The sequence below is a fragment of the Bubalus bubalis genome, chromosome 3 (assembly GCF_019923935.1).
Source record: "Bubalus bubalis isolate 160015118507 breed Murrah chromosome 3, NDDB_SH_1, whole genome shotgun sequence".
In the NCBI taxonomy this organism is placed as follows: Eukaryota; Metazoa; Chordata; class Mammalia; order Artiodactyla; family Bovidae; genus Bubalus; species Bubalus bubalis.
The window spans coordinates 50,282,687-50,297,723 of NC_059159.1; the positions used below are offsets into that span (position 1 = coordinate 50,282,687).

Below are 15,037 nucleotides of genomic sequence, written 5' to 3' on the forward strand. Positions count from 1 at the left end.
AGGGCACGGCCCCGCCCCCACCCCTCCCCGCCCCTGCCGCGAGGGCACGGCCCCGCCCCATCCGGCTCTCGCCGGATCCCCGACTCCGCTCCGTTCCCCTCCAGCACGGCCCCGCCCCTTCCGGCTCTCGCCCGGCCCCCGCCCCACCCCACCCCACCCCTTCCGGCCCTCGCCCGAACAAAACCGCTTCTCGCGGGACTGGGCGGGAGGGTCCCGGGAGTTTGTAGTTTCCCTTCTGTGAGCTCGTATCCTTGGAAGAGAACGAGGCTCGGTGCAGGCTTGCACCAGGCCTGAGGACGCGCGTACTCGCCTCTTGCTCTGTGCGCCTTCCCTATCCTGACCCAAAGGCCAGGAAGAGAAGTTACTGGGCACTTAAGGTGACGCCACGGCCTTCCTCAACCAGCCGGTGGCTGATGGGAACGGTTCAGCTCAGACAAGGTTGAGCGTCTCAGCGGTCGACGCTGGGTGACCTTGGGACGGGGTGACCTTTCAACCCCGCCTGATCGTTTGGCCTTTCCAACCGAGGAGAACTCATGGTTAAAAAGGCAAACACTCCCAAGTACACGTGTATTGGGGTGGAGGGGATTGTATCCCTCATGACCTATAGCCTACAACTCCGCTAAGCCCCCCTGCTCCCACTGGAACAAATATATCACGGTGTATGCGAAAGATTAAAGCAATAGCTGACGTTTATTGAGCGCTTACTGTGACAGGCACAGTAAAATATATTTTAAGCATCTCAAATATATTAATGTGCACAAGAGCCCTATGAGATAGAACCTATTAACACTGTCATTTTATAGGATATACCGAGACAGACGAGGAGCCTGGCTTGGATGGCAAGCAATCCAGTATTAGGCCAGGGGATGTGTTCTGAAACTGCCTTCACTGTGTCCTCCCTTGTCTCTTCTTAGGTTGTTGGTTCTATTCAAAGTAGAAGTCACTTTGCTGACCACTAAGGATATTCCATCAAAACACTGAATACTGCCTCGCTTCTGCATTCTTTATATAGCCATCCTTTCAAAGAGAAAATCTCTCTGCTGGAATCCCACCACTGCAACCAATGGAATAAGCCGTGAATGTGGCTGGGGTATTCACTCAGCAAGCACTCCTGTGTTTGGCCCCAAGGGCAAAGATTAAAATAAAACCAGCCCTTGCTTAATTTAGGAATCTCAAGAGAAAACTTGACTGCAACAGGTGGTGGAAGGAGGATTGTGCTCAGAGCCAAGGGCTGTTGGGAGAACCCTTAGTCATTTTTTTATGGATTCCAGGATGAAAGCAAACAAGGATCAGAAAGGAATTACTCATTTCATCTCTGCCCTAGTCCCTGTACAACACTTTGATTTGAAAAGACAACTCGTGGTGGCTCAAAAAAATACCAACTACAAAAGTTAAAATCTCACTAAGCTTCTGCTGTTGCCCACTTGAAATCTGATTAGAAATCTGATTAAGTGGTAGAAAATCCACAAGGTTCACTCCATCCCCACTGCAGAGAGGTACTGACAGTCCCACCATTTGTCTGCTGCCCACCAAGTATTATCAACATGTAGACACAAAGCTGTAAGCACATGATTTTACTGAACTATTGACTCAACCTTTTAAATGGCAGCCAAATGCCACTCCTCGGGGAATCTCACCTTCAGTACTCACAGACAGCTTGTGAAAACAGTAACTGTAAAGCCAGAGTGGCTTTATTGTTGGAAACCAGATAAGGAACAGGCACTCACACAGATCGCAGTGTGGTCAGCTCTTAGTGGAGCCTTCTGCTCCCAGTTCTCTACCCACCGAGTAACTACTGACCAGGCAACCCCTGGATGAAATTCTGCCAAGTTTTGCTTCACTCTTCTAGTTCAATCTGGACCTCTGAATTTAAGGTGCTCTATGTTATGTTATCAAGGAGCATTATAAACAACAGCAGTTAAAAAATCTCACAAGGAAGTATGATGCTAGTCAGTATTTAACGGTATCGCAGCAAATTTATTCTCTCAGAACAAAAGACTGGACCCTGCTCTTCTCAGCTGTCAACTCTGACGAAGGGAAGAATTTTTGTCTTCAACAGCCTGTATCTCTCTCCTTATTTGCTCTTCATTCTCTCTAACATCATCACTGGTCAAGTACCAAGACCACAGGTGGCTAATTAAAATACTGCCACACATTAAGTAGAAACATGTACACCAAATTTTACTATGCGTATTAATAAATATTCTTTATTTTAAATTTTGCACATTGCGCTTTAACATTACATCCAAACATTTCGCAAGTGGATGTCTACTTTGTAAAACCATATATTCAGCTCATTGTCATTTCTGTACAGAAGTATAAGTACAACATTACTTTTTGCCACTAAGTTGCTTTTTAGTAAGTCTCACAGGAAGAGAAACATTTAATGAAAAGAGATGGCTTAAATCATATGGCAGGCCTGCGCAGCCACACAACTAAAGACACAAGCCTGAAGAAAGAACAAACTAATGAGGTTACCTCCACCGTCTCCCAAAACAAGAAAGAATCACATTGATTTAAGATAAAATTTTGCCATAAGTCACTAAAATTAAAGAGTTTTTTTGAAAGAGAAGGCGCAGTAGTCATCTTGAGTGTTTCATTGAAAGACAGAGCTATTTTATTTATTTAATTTGCTCCAGCCGTTGTCAACCAGCCACTACAAATGGGCCTCTTGTGATCATTTAAGCGGCAGTATTTATTAAATTTCTCCTTCAGATGCTGTCGGTATTGTTCTCTATTGCTGTAGAAAGACTGGTTATTAGCCATAAATGACTGTATTTCATCTTGTGAGATAAAGATTTCCTCATCTGAAGTACATTCAGACTCATCCTGCAAATTAAAGCAGTAGTTAAGACTATGACTTAAATGAAGAATGCAAAATGCTATGCTAATAGAAGACAGCTAAAAATTAAAGCAGGCTAGTTTTTAGTTTTAATTCAGTCACATAAAGCCTTTAAATAGAATGTTTACAGGATAACAAAATGTCATTCTGCCTTGGAAAGTACTAAGTAAAAATAAAATGCAACTCAACTTGATTTAAAATTCGATCTATAATCTGTCCTAGAAGCCTACAAGCAGACTACTAACACACCTTAGCCTTAAAAAGTGATTAATTAGAGCTGGTTATAAATAGCTACCAAATTTTAAATAATCTGACTTTTCTCTGGCTGGTTCTATGTTGAAACATTTATCTCCACAAGTTAGGTAAAATATAACCTTTTTAAAACTTATGAAATATACAGTATCACCAACAAACTTTACAACTATATAAAAAAGCAAAAAGCTAGTATTCTAAAGGATTTGTTTCCCTTGGAATCCTGTAATGACTACAGGAAAGATGCCACCCTTTTCTTTCCTTGCCCCTCCTCCAAATTCCACACGAACTATGCCCTGGGTTGCTTGGAATCAGGTATAATTCATCTAAAGTATAAAGACTGCAAATCAATTATAAAAGATGCCCCAAGTTCAGTTAGGCTTTTATCCTACATGACATGAAGGTTACATGAAGGCAGTAACCCGGAAAATGGACTCTAGTTCAGATTCTATATACTTTCCTGGTCTGGAAGGTTGGCTACCATTAATTAGCACTCAGAAAGGTAGCTTGCTTATAACAACCCCCACCAAGGAGTCAGACTCTTAGACTTGATGCCAACTCTCTGGGCCTCTCCCAAATAGGCTCTTCTACCTTTGAGACAAAGGAGGACAAGGGAATGTGCTCCAGAACAGTTACACAGTGGAAGAGCAGGAATGAAGTCCCCCAAATAATAAAATACTGCTTAAGAGCCTCCTCCCATTCCCAATGTGAAACCCTCAAATACTGTCTCCTCCCACATCTATCCCATGAGCAATCAATTATCCACAAAAAGATATCATGGCTTACTTACAAGGAGTTCAACTAAGCTCTTGGCACCTTTTCCAGAATCAGGACCAAACGATGTTTCTGTGGGTTCTGCAAACTGTGGTACGTTTTTCCTATGCTCAAACCAAGGCAGGGGCTGCCCGCCCTTTTCAGAGCTGCAGCAGCTTTCAGGATGTGCGTCTTTGGTCTTGTCACGGTGAAACACTGTGTGCACGGTATTTCCTGAGGTCTCTCGAGTACCTGGATCTGTGATACAGCTTCCAAGCTTTTGGATCTGAAACCACAGCAAAAGTATCTCAGGTAAAAAGGCAGGTGGTGGTTGTTTAGTTGTCAAGTCGTGTCTGACTCTTTGCAACCCCATGGACTGCAGCGCACCAGGCTCCTCTGTCCATGGGATTTCCTAGACAAGAATAGTGGAGTGGGCTGCCATTTCCTTCTCCAGGGGAATCTTCCTAATCCAGGGATCGAACCCAAGTCTCCTGCCTGACAGGCAGGTTCTTTACCACTCAGCCAAAGAAGCCCCAAAAGGCAGAGCATAATAGCAATGACTATTTTTTAAAGAAAAAATAAATGCCCTGAGAGTATGTTAAGATTTCACCAGGAATACAGAACAGCAGCAACAGCTGGCAGTTTCTAGGCATTTACTGCACAGTGAACACTACACCTCCCAGGTGGCTCAGTGGTAAAGAATCCGCCTGCCAACACAAGAAGCACAAGAGATAAGGGTTCAGTCCTTCAGTCGGGAAGATCCCCTGGAGTGGAAAATGGCAACCCACTCCAGTACTCTTGCTTGGGAAATTCCATTAACAGAGGAGCCTGGTGGGCTACAGTCCAGGGGGGTCACAAAAAGTCAGACACAACTGAGCACGCACACACAAACACTATACTAACCCATCAATATAATCTCATTTCATCTTCACAGAATCTGATCTGACAGGGACTAGTATCTCCATTTTACAGCAGGGAAAACAGATCAAGCAAACTGCTCAAGATCACAGAGCTAACACATTAGAAACTATTGTGAAAAAATGAATTGGATTTATGTCGCACGGGGACTGTTGGACAAACAACCACACATCAGACACACATGCCTATAAAAATCACAGGATGAGCAACCAACGGAACTGCATAGGTATTCATTCTAAAAACAAAAAAGCCTAGAGACTAAGGTGTGTAGCGACTAAGCCACTCCAAGGAAAAGAGCAAAGGTTTAAGAATGACACTTTATGACACTTACATGTTCATCACATTTCAACATCTTGCTTTTCTTTTTCTTCTTTTTATTTTTTCCTTTGGTGCTGTTCTCTTCTGAATTTGCCCAACATTCAACACAACTATCACCATCATCCTCTTTGTCTTCACAGTGATGAACACAGGAGTCATCACCTGCAGAAATCAGTCATTTCTTATTTATGTGCTTAACTCAGCCATGTAGCAGAAATAATTGGGAAGCTTAATCTGAACCTACCATGTTCGTCATGATTACAAATGCCTTCAGTGCAGGCGACGTCTGAACCCTCCCGAGAGCCTGTTTCACTCCCTTCCATGCTAGATGAATATCCACAATCACTACCATTACAGTGTGGCGATAAGCCTGGGAACAAATCGAGTGAGTTACTATTAACATGCCAATAAATATATTGAGACAAAGGATAACCCAAATGGGGACTACTTAAAAATTTCAAAACCGATGGCTTACTGAAAGTAAAAAGTACATTAAATAATGAAAATGTGACTGGAGACTTATGGTTTTTTATTTCATTATTGTTTAACAAATCAAATACCGTAAGTGTTTGACTAAATTATATGATATTCTTGGGTCTATAAAGCACTTCCTAACTTTTAGGTTACAAGCTCTCTAAAAGCTCTTGTATTTAAAAGAAAGAAAGAATAAACTTAAGAGTTAATATTTTTTAAACTATTTACTTACCTTTCTTTATTTTAGGGGACCCCAAAAGATTGCCACTGGAAGGACAGGTACAGGACGTGTTTTCATTGGTAACAATTACTTCTACACAACTGTTACCATCTTCAGTGCTGCCACAGGCTTTGCAGCTGTTTTCTATGAAGTCTGTTTCCTTTAAGGATTAATATTAAGAGGTAGTAAAAATCTTTACCTCCATATGGCTATATTTTAATTTCCTCAACATTAACTAATTAGATAAAAATTAAAGAAAAAAAATACTATTCTCATGAAGATCATTAATTCATTTAAAAACCAGGAACCAACTAGAACCAAGTCAAGACCTTAATGGTATCAGGAAAGTCTACGACAACTGTTCTCAAAAGTGCGGTCTGCTGGCTCCAGGAGTTCCCTAGGTCAAAGCCACTTTCATCCTAACACTAAGATGGGATTTGCCTTTTCACTGTCTTGACGCTTACACTGACGGTATAAAAGCAGTGGTGGGAAAAGCTGCTGGTGCTTTAGCACAAACCAAGACCGAGGCAACCAAAGTGTGTACCAACAGTCACTGTATTCTTCACTTGTCAAGCATTCTCATCGGAAATAAACAGAGATAAAAGGATATTTCACTTATAAATGTCTTTGATGCAGGCAGCACTAAAAATATTAATTTTATTAAATACCAACTCATGAAGTAGAGGTCTTTTTATTAGTCTGTGAGAAATGAGAAGAATGCTTAAAGCATTTTTGATGAATACCAATGTCTGTCTGTCTCAAGAAGTGCCTGTGCAACAGTTTGAGTTGCAAGCTAAACTAGCTAGAACACCAACTTCACTTGAAAGAGAGGGTAAGAGACAAACTATGGTTATTTAGACGTGAATATTTAAAAGACATTTTCTCAAAAATAAATGCAGTCAGTCCAGCTCTTAAAAGAAAAAAACAGACAGTATTTGTTGTCACTGATCAAATTTAAACTTTCAAACTACAATTTGAATTTTGAAAACTTGTATATACAAGCACAATGAGATTGAAGCTTAAGACCTTTCTAATGGGAAGACATGATTGTCTGATACTATGTAATGAAATGTCAGCATCTGGGGAAATGTGCCTACCTCAGTGAACCATTACGTTTTCAAATAACCAGTGCATGATGTTACGGAATCATGCATGAATAAAATCTATTCAAACTGCTGATGGATTTTAAAAGTATGAAAGGTCACTTTAAGGTGTCAGGTTCCACACTATAAAAAATCTTTACGAAATTACCACCTGTCAAGTTATAATGCCAAAGAAGAATATCCACATCTAAAAAGGTTTATATTAAAATATTCCTCTCCCCTTTTCCTACCATATATGAGTGAAGTCAGACTTTATTCACATGCTTTGACCAAGCCAACATATGCAAACAGACTGAATGCAGAAACAGATAAAGAGAATCTATCGGATTCCTTTTAAGCCAAATATTAAAGAGATTTGTAAAAATATAAAGTAAAGCCACCCTTCTCAAATTTCCCTAGAAAGCAATTATTTTTCAAAATATGTTATTCATGTTATCATTTAATAGGCTTATTATTTTTAAAAGAATTAACAAATAACTTTAAATTTCTATACTTTAATTTCTAATACAATAAATGCTGATAAGTATAATTCACATAAACAAAAGCTTACTAGGCACCCTAATTTTTAAGAATGAAAAGAGATCCTGAGACCAAAAGTTGAGAACTGCTCTAGGTCATGCATGGAGATAACTTTTCACATTTGGGCTTTGATCTAACAGAATACTAAGGTCAGGTAGTAAGATACTACTAATTATTGAACATCGTCTTTATAAAACAAATGACATTAAAGAGGTTGTTATACAGACTATAGTAAGAAAAAAAGCCAACGTACAAGCCAGAGGAAACCATGTTCTGAGAAAGCACAGTGAAAGTGCTGAAATCTAGAAAAAAAGGCCATATATTGTCAAGTCAATATTAAGGAGTACTACCTTCTCTTGGCTTACTTCCTTTTCATCTGCTGTTTGTAAGGGAGTAGGGATATCACATACACATTTGTTTTTTCGTCTATTCTTCCGTTTCTGGCGCTTCTTTTCTTGCTTGAGTTCTCTTACTCGTTCCTCCTCTGAAAATTCTTCACAAAGTTGTTCCAATCGACTAATACCCTGTACTTTTTCCACAGTCATCTATTATAAAAAACAAAGCTGAAACTGAATACTGGCTCAAACTTCCCTTTATTCTCCAAGGAAATTCTCACTTGTTAATTTTAAATGATATCACACACACAGAAACTGGCATCTCATGCTGTAATTTTGTCCGGCAGTCCCCAAAAAGAATTTAAAATTTTAATACCTTAAATGATGACAGTCTTAAAATATCAGGAAATGAATGTACAACTAACTCCTGTGGGAAAGGGAGACTTACACATACTCCAGTTTGAATCCAGAAATATTCTAGTTTTAAATTTCAGAATTTTAACACAGCAAAGTAAACATTCATCCTATTTCTTCATACAATGAGAACACTATTTAACCTGATTAAATGATCTAGTTTCTGAAGACACAAATATACAAAGAGAAAAGGAATAAGAAATCTTTTCGGCAAAAACAAACACACATCTCCTCAGACTCCCCAGAACAATGTTTAAAGTCCAAGGATAGGCTTTTGAAAGAGTTTATAGTTCTCATACCATTCTCAAAAGGGACAGGTGACCAGTTAAACAGTTATGACCCTGCCCTAAAATATAACAGAATATTCACTAGCCAAAAATTTATATTCTACAGAGCATAATTGAAAAAAGACATTACTAAATCACAATACAAAACCCAATACCAGCATTATAAAGAGCCTTCAGTGTGCTTCTAAAAAGTAGCTCTCATATCATGGCATTCAGACAGCATTTACTTCATATTACTGGAAAGAAGCAGGCAAACTGGGACTCATTAAATGTTTCTAATTTTGATGCTTATTTTTGGGCTGCTTTTAACTTGCCAATAGCTGTTTCATAGCAGCTTCTCATTAAATAATCGTCAATTTCAGTTCTCTACTCTGAAAATGTCTAAAAAATCAAGGCTGGCAGTGTGACAGGTTTAAAAAACAAAGAAAAATCCAAAAACTTGTTCTAAATTCCAGTTCTCCAGCCAACTCCTCTCCTAATCCTCCAGAGCCATGACCAGTGGATCACAGCTCTCTAAGGCAAGGTGAGAGCAGCAATTAACATTAAGATTCAGTCCACAGTTCACAACTCCCGTGGTGGTCCAGTGGATAAGAATCTGCCTGCGAATGCAGCAGACATGGGTTTGATCCCTGGTCTGGGAAGATTCCACATGCGGCAGGGCAGAGGAGCCCATGCACCACAACTACTGAGCCCGCACTCTAGAGACCCGGAGACCCAACTACTGAACCTGCAGGCCGCAACCACTGAAGCCCGCGCACCTAGAGCCTGTGCTGTGCGACAAGAGAAGCCACCACAGTGAGAAGGCCACAAGAAAAAAGCCCTCATGTAGCAAAGAGACCCAGTACAATCAAGAAATAAAGAATTAAAAAAAAAAAAAGACTCCATCTAATAACTAAGCAGTCCAGACACTGAAGCAGTCCACTGTTCTTACCTCAAAACTCTTGCGTAAAGCATCAACACCAAGATAGAAAAGCATCTGCCATGTCTGCTCTTCTGCCCGCAGTTTTTGCCAGATTCGATGCAGTCTTTCATAAAGATGAATTCCCAAGCAGGTCAGAACTTCTTCTTGAGCTATATCTATTGTCTTAGCATGCCTTTCTCTTCTCCTATAAATAAGAATAAATCACACATGTTTCCTACAACTCTTAAGCTGGAACAGTAAGAGATTGATAACACCTCTCTGCAGGTTCAGGTTTTAAACATAATCTGCGTATCTAGTAAACAAACTAATAACAAGACATTTATACATTCAAACTCAACATATATATAAATATACAAGCACACATGTATATTACCAATGCAAAATACACATGCAAGTAGAACTTAGTCCTAATACTGCTAAAAAGAAGGTAATTCAGGAACTGGCCCTAAAGAAACGTTTTTGGGGGCACAGAAATGTCACATATTTAAGTGTCCAGCTCATAGCAGGCATGACAGTTCACCTTCCAATTATACCAAATGCCTACTTGGTTTTTGTTCTTTTTGATGGGGAATGGAGAAAGACAATGCCAAAGTGATTCAATCCTGGGCAAAAGCCCTCTAGGCTAGTCTTCACTAGAAATGATCACCAACTTCAGTGACAGAAGTGGTGTTTGTATTCTAAATGCCTAGCAGAAAACAGGCACTCAAATGACAGCTAATACACAAAACAGAGGGGGAGTGGGTTCAATGTATTCTGTGAACAATTCTTCCTGACTTTTACAACAAAGCCAGAGATAAAATTTTAGGTTCCTCTGTAATTTAATAATAACATCCACAGTTCATGAATTACATTCAGTAAAGTATTTCTTAAACCCCTGTTGCAAAGATCTTGTTTCCTATGCAAAAACCATCATTATAAACAAAATTTAAACATGGAAATGCATGGATGGAGGGGAGGAAAAAATCCCTTCTAATCATTTTCAAGTGAAAATGATAAGCTATAATAATGAAAACCAAAAAAAGCCGGAATTCCTACTTCAAGCAACAATAAGTAGACAATGGATCAACACTTTCTCCCTTTTTTTACTCAACTAAATGCATATTTAAAAAAAAGCAAAATCTGTACAGGCACACTTTAATTTACACACATATGTACTGAGGCAGAAGGATAAAATGAAGCAAAGCGCTAGATAGCCCATTCTAGCAAATTACATACTCATACCCTCCTGCGAACTCTGGCTCAGCACGACCCAGAAGATGTGCAATGAAGTCTGTCTCACAGCAGACATGAATGTGTCGCTCGTGTGGACAGCACCGCAAGCCTTCATAAAGTGCAGCACAGTAGCCCTTCTCTTTGCTGCAATCAAGTTCACCAATAAGGATATTATAGGCTCGCAGGACTTTATTTTTGCAATCAGTACAAAACCTGTTGAAAAGAAAAATTTCAAAATTCAGAACTGGCTGTGTAATTATTTCATGAGGTATTTAACAGTGTACTAGACAATGACACTCCCCTCCCATATAAAGCATTAAAAAAAGCCTCCACACACTGAAGTCATACACATATAAGGTAAATACACATTTAGGGATTACACAGCTATAGCTAGTTCTCCACTTACAAATGATTTTTAAACTAGAGAAACACATGGGCCTAAAAGAATGAAGCAGATAAATACCTGTTAGTTCATAAAATACATGCCCAGAAAATATTAGTTGCCAAGGACTATGTATCTTCACTTCACGAGCTATCTGTGCAGGTCAGAAATAAAACAACAGAGGCTACCAACCAATGACTCTAGGATCCCTCTCCTTTCAGTCTCTGAAAATAGTCGGTATCTTCAACCAGTCAAGTGTTAGTTGCTCAGTCCTGCCCGACTCTTTGTTACCCCATGGACTGCAGCCCACCAGGCTCCTCGGTCCATGGGATTTTCCAGGCAAGGAAACTGGAGTGGGTTGCCCTTTCCTTCTCCAGGGGATCCTCCTAACTCAGGGATTGAACCCAGGTCTCCTGCACTGCAGGCAGATTCTTTACTGACTGAGCTACAAGGGAAGCCCTTCAACCAGTAAACCTTGATTCAAATGTTTACATTTTAATAAATACATCACTAGCTAAGTATTAATATGTAGGGTGGGGAGGGCAAGAAGAATAGGAAAGTGGTACATGTATTTTTAGTTTACTGGTAATTTCCTAAATGTCAAGTTCTTTCTTCCACACACACAAAAAAGTATGTTTCTCAACACACACATAAATAATATATACAACATGTATGTAGAAATGTGGTTTCAACTTAAGTGTACTGAGAGAGCTGGACTGTGAAGAAAGCTGAGCGCTGAAGAATTGATGCTTTTGAACTGTGGTGTTGCAGAAGACTCTTGAGAGTCCCTTGGACTGCATGGAGATCCAACCAGTCCATTCTGAAGGAGATCAGCCCTGGGATTTCTTTGGAAGGAATGATACTAAAGCTGAAACTCCAGTACTTTGGCCACCTCACGCAAAGAGTTGACTCATTGGAAAAGACTCTGATACTGGGAGGGATTGGGGGCAGGAGGAGAAGGGGACGACAGAGGATGAGATGGCTGGATGGCATCACTGACTCGATGGATGTGAGTCTGAGTGAACTCCGGTAGCTGGTGATGGACAGGGAGGCCTGGCGTGCTGCGATCCATGGGGTCGCAGAGTTGGACACGACTGAGCGACTGAACTGAACTTAATGTGGTAAAAGTGTAGAAGAGCATGTGAAGTAGAAGAAGAACAATATTTTCTTCTAGAAACCAAACATCATTCAATCAGAAAAGAAAAAATAGAGTCTGGTCTATTTTAGAATTCCTAAAATAAGGAAGAATTCGGTCAGGTGAAAAAGCCAGGCTCACAATATTAGTAATTGGCTCTCTGAGAAGACTGGCTGTGATGGAATGAGGAAATTTTGCTCTCTATAATTTAAATTCATCTATCCAGGTGAGCTTATCTACTCCCACAGCGGTTCCCGTCAACGTATCAACTCCACAGCTCCGCTCAAGGCTCTGTCCTTCCCTGAAGGCCAGACCCATGCTGAAAAATGTGGGACAACACAGATGTCCAAAACCAAGGGCAACACGGTCCCCTTCCTATGTTATCTTCCATAGGTGTTAAGAAATCACCATTTACACAGTCACCCAGGATGGAACCTCAGGTAATTCCAACTCCTTCTTAGTTAATTCCAACTCCTGCTTTTAGGGGTGGAGCCAATTGGTATCAACTCTTTCTTACACTGAGGAAGGTTACTTCTTTTCAATTCCCTCTGCCCTGTTTTAAATTGCCTAGTCAATTAAAAAAAAAAAATGCTTCCTAATACAATTCCCTGCTTCCACTCTTACTAGCTCTAATGCAGCTCTCATACCAAAATAATTTTTTAAAACATCTCATTACCTCACTCTCAGCTTAAAAACCTCCCCACCATCTACAAATAAAGTTCAAACTCGTTAAGGCCTCCGGTGCTTTCTTCTCTTACCCAACCTACTATTTCCAGACTTTTTCCCAAGACTTGCCTCTCCCTTCATGGTCCCTCTACACTGCCCTGCCCCCATACATATACAATATATACAAATGGACTACTTTCGTTTTTCTTTAATTGAAGTATAGCTGATGTATGATGATGTGTTAGTTTCCGGTGTATACCACAGTGATTCAGATACACACACAGACACACACACAGGTTCTTTCCCAGTCTTTTCCATAACGGTTTATTACAGAATATTGAATATAGTTCCTGTGCTATATATACAGTAGGATCTTGTTGTTTATCTATTTTATACGTAGCAATGTGTGTACCTGCTAATCCCAAACTCCTATTTATCCCTCCCCTATTCTCTTCCCCCTCTGGTAACCATAAGTTGGTTTTCTATGTCTGTGAGTCCGTTTCTGTTTTGTAAGTAAGTTGATTTGTATCATATTTTAGATTCCACATATAAGTGATATCATATGGAATTTGCCTTTGTGATTTACTTCACTTAATGTGATAATCTCTGGGGTTTCCCAGGTGGCTCTGTGGGGAAGAATCCACCTGCTAATGCAGGAGACACAAGAGATGCAGGTTTGATCACCAAGTCGGGAAGATCCCGTGGAGGAGGAAAATGGTAATCCACTTCAGTATTTTTGCCTAGAAAATTCCCTGGACAGAGAAGCCTGGCCACAGAGAGTCAGACACAACTGAGCAACTAAGCACAGAATATGATCATCTCCAGGTCCATCCATGCTGCTACAAATGGCATTATTTTGGTCTTTTTTTTCTGGCTGAGTAGTATTCCACTGTGTGCATGCATGGGCACACACATCATCTCCCTAATCCATTCACCTGTCAATGAACATTTAGGTCGCTTCCATGTACAGTGGACTACTTTGTACACAACTGATGCGTCCCGACTACAAAGTCTTTTTTTCCTTCTGCTTCCTCCCCACTCCCCTCCACATCCATCTCCATTTGCCTAAATCATACCCATCCTTAAAAAAGCCTTTTGCAATTTCCATAACTAAAATTCAACCTTCCTGTATTCCCATTATCTCTGACTTACACTTATCATTATAGCATTTACCCTTACAATGTCATACAATTATTTTGTTATGCACATCTTTTTGACCTAATAGCAGATAACTCTGTTTCTTGAAATGAATATTTGTTAAAACAGAAGCTCTAAGCCCACTTTGTAAACAGAAGCAATCATGTTGGCAAGTAAAGTTAAATCACTGTTTCACTAACAGTTAAAAAAGAGACACAGAAATACACAAAAATTAATTCAAAATGTGTTAAAGACCTAAATATTAAGACCTGAAACTGTAAAACTGTTAGAGAACATGTAACAATGGAATAGGTGATGACTTCTCGCATATGGAATCAAAAGCACAAGGAACAAAATAAAAAATAGACAAATGAGACTGCATCAAACCTAAAAACTTCTGTGCAGTAAAGGAAACAATAGAGTGAAGGACAACCTATGGAACAGAGAAAGTATTTACAAACCATACACTGGATAAGGGGTTAGTGTACAGAATGAGGAACTCTCACATTTCAATAACAGACAAAAAAAAAGTATGATTAAAAAATGGACAAAGGACATGAACAGACACTTCAAAGATAGGCTAGTAAGTACACGATAAAATGCTCAACATCACTAATCATCAGGGAGATGCTAATCAAAACCACACAAGATCACCGCAAGCCCACTGTATGGCCACTATCAAAAATTAGAAAAGAGAGACTTCCCTGGTAGCTTGGCAGCTAAGACTGCACTCCCAATGCAGGGAGCCCAGGTTCAATCCCTGGTCTGGGAACTAGATTTCACACACCACAACTAAGAGTTCACAGGCTCCAACTAAAGAGCCCTAATGCTGTAATGAAGACTGAAGACCCCAAGTGCATCAACTAAGACCCAGCACAACCAAATATATATATATATATATATATATATATATATGTATTTTTTTTTTAATTAGAAAATAACAAGTGTTGTGAAGGATCTGGAAAAATTGGAACCCTTCCTTGCACACTGTTGACAAGATTATAAAGTGGCTGCCAGCATGGCAAATAGTATAGCATTTCCTTAAAAAATTAAGAATAGAATTACCATATAATCCAGCAATCCCAATTCTGGGAACACATACAAAAGAATTAAAAACGGAATCTCAAAGAGCTTTTGGCACACATCCA

The 15,037-nt window shown here is 39.8% G+C and overlaps 1 protein-coding gene across 8 annotated transcripts in view; it reads right to left on the bottom strand.

Moving 5' to 3' along the window:
- Positions 1–2,179: 2,179 nt before the first annotated feature.
- The window catches only part of GGNBP2 (gametogenetin binding protein 2), a 32,932-nt gene continuing 20,074 nt past the window's right edge, over positions 2,180–15,037 (bottom strand). For 4 of the 8 annotated variants that reach the window (XM_025281143.3, XM_025281145.3, XM_025281144.3 and 1 more), the window contains 8 exons: positions 10,573–10,782; positions 9,367–9,541; positions 7,750–7,944; positions 5,790–5,937; positions 5,328–5,453; positions 5,097–5,245; positions 3,885–4,133; positions 2,180–2,829 (listed from right to left, as the gene is read on the bottom strand). In XM_025281143.3, the coding sequence (XP_025136928.1) occupies positions 2,626–2,829; positions 3,885–4,133; positions 5,097–5,245; positions 5,328–5,453; positions 5,790–5,937; positions 7,750–7,944; positions 9,367–9,541; positions 10,573–10,782 (1,456 nt within the window). In that variant the 3' untranslated portion in view covers positions 2,180–2,625. The remainder of the gene's footprint in view (positions 2,830–3,884; positions 4,134–5,096; positions 5,246–5,327; positions 5,454–5,789; positions 5,938–7,749; positions 7,945–9,366; positions 9,542–10,572; positions 10,783–15,037) is intronic. The other 4 variants (XM_006065477.4, XM_025281146.3, XM_025281148.3 and 1 more) reach the window with 3 other exon arrangements.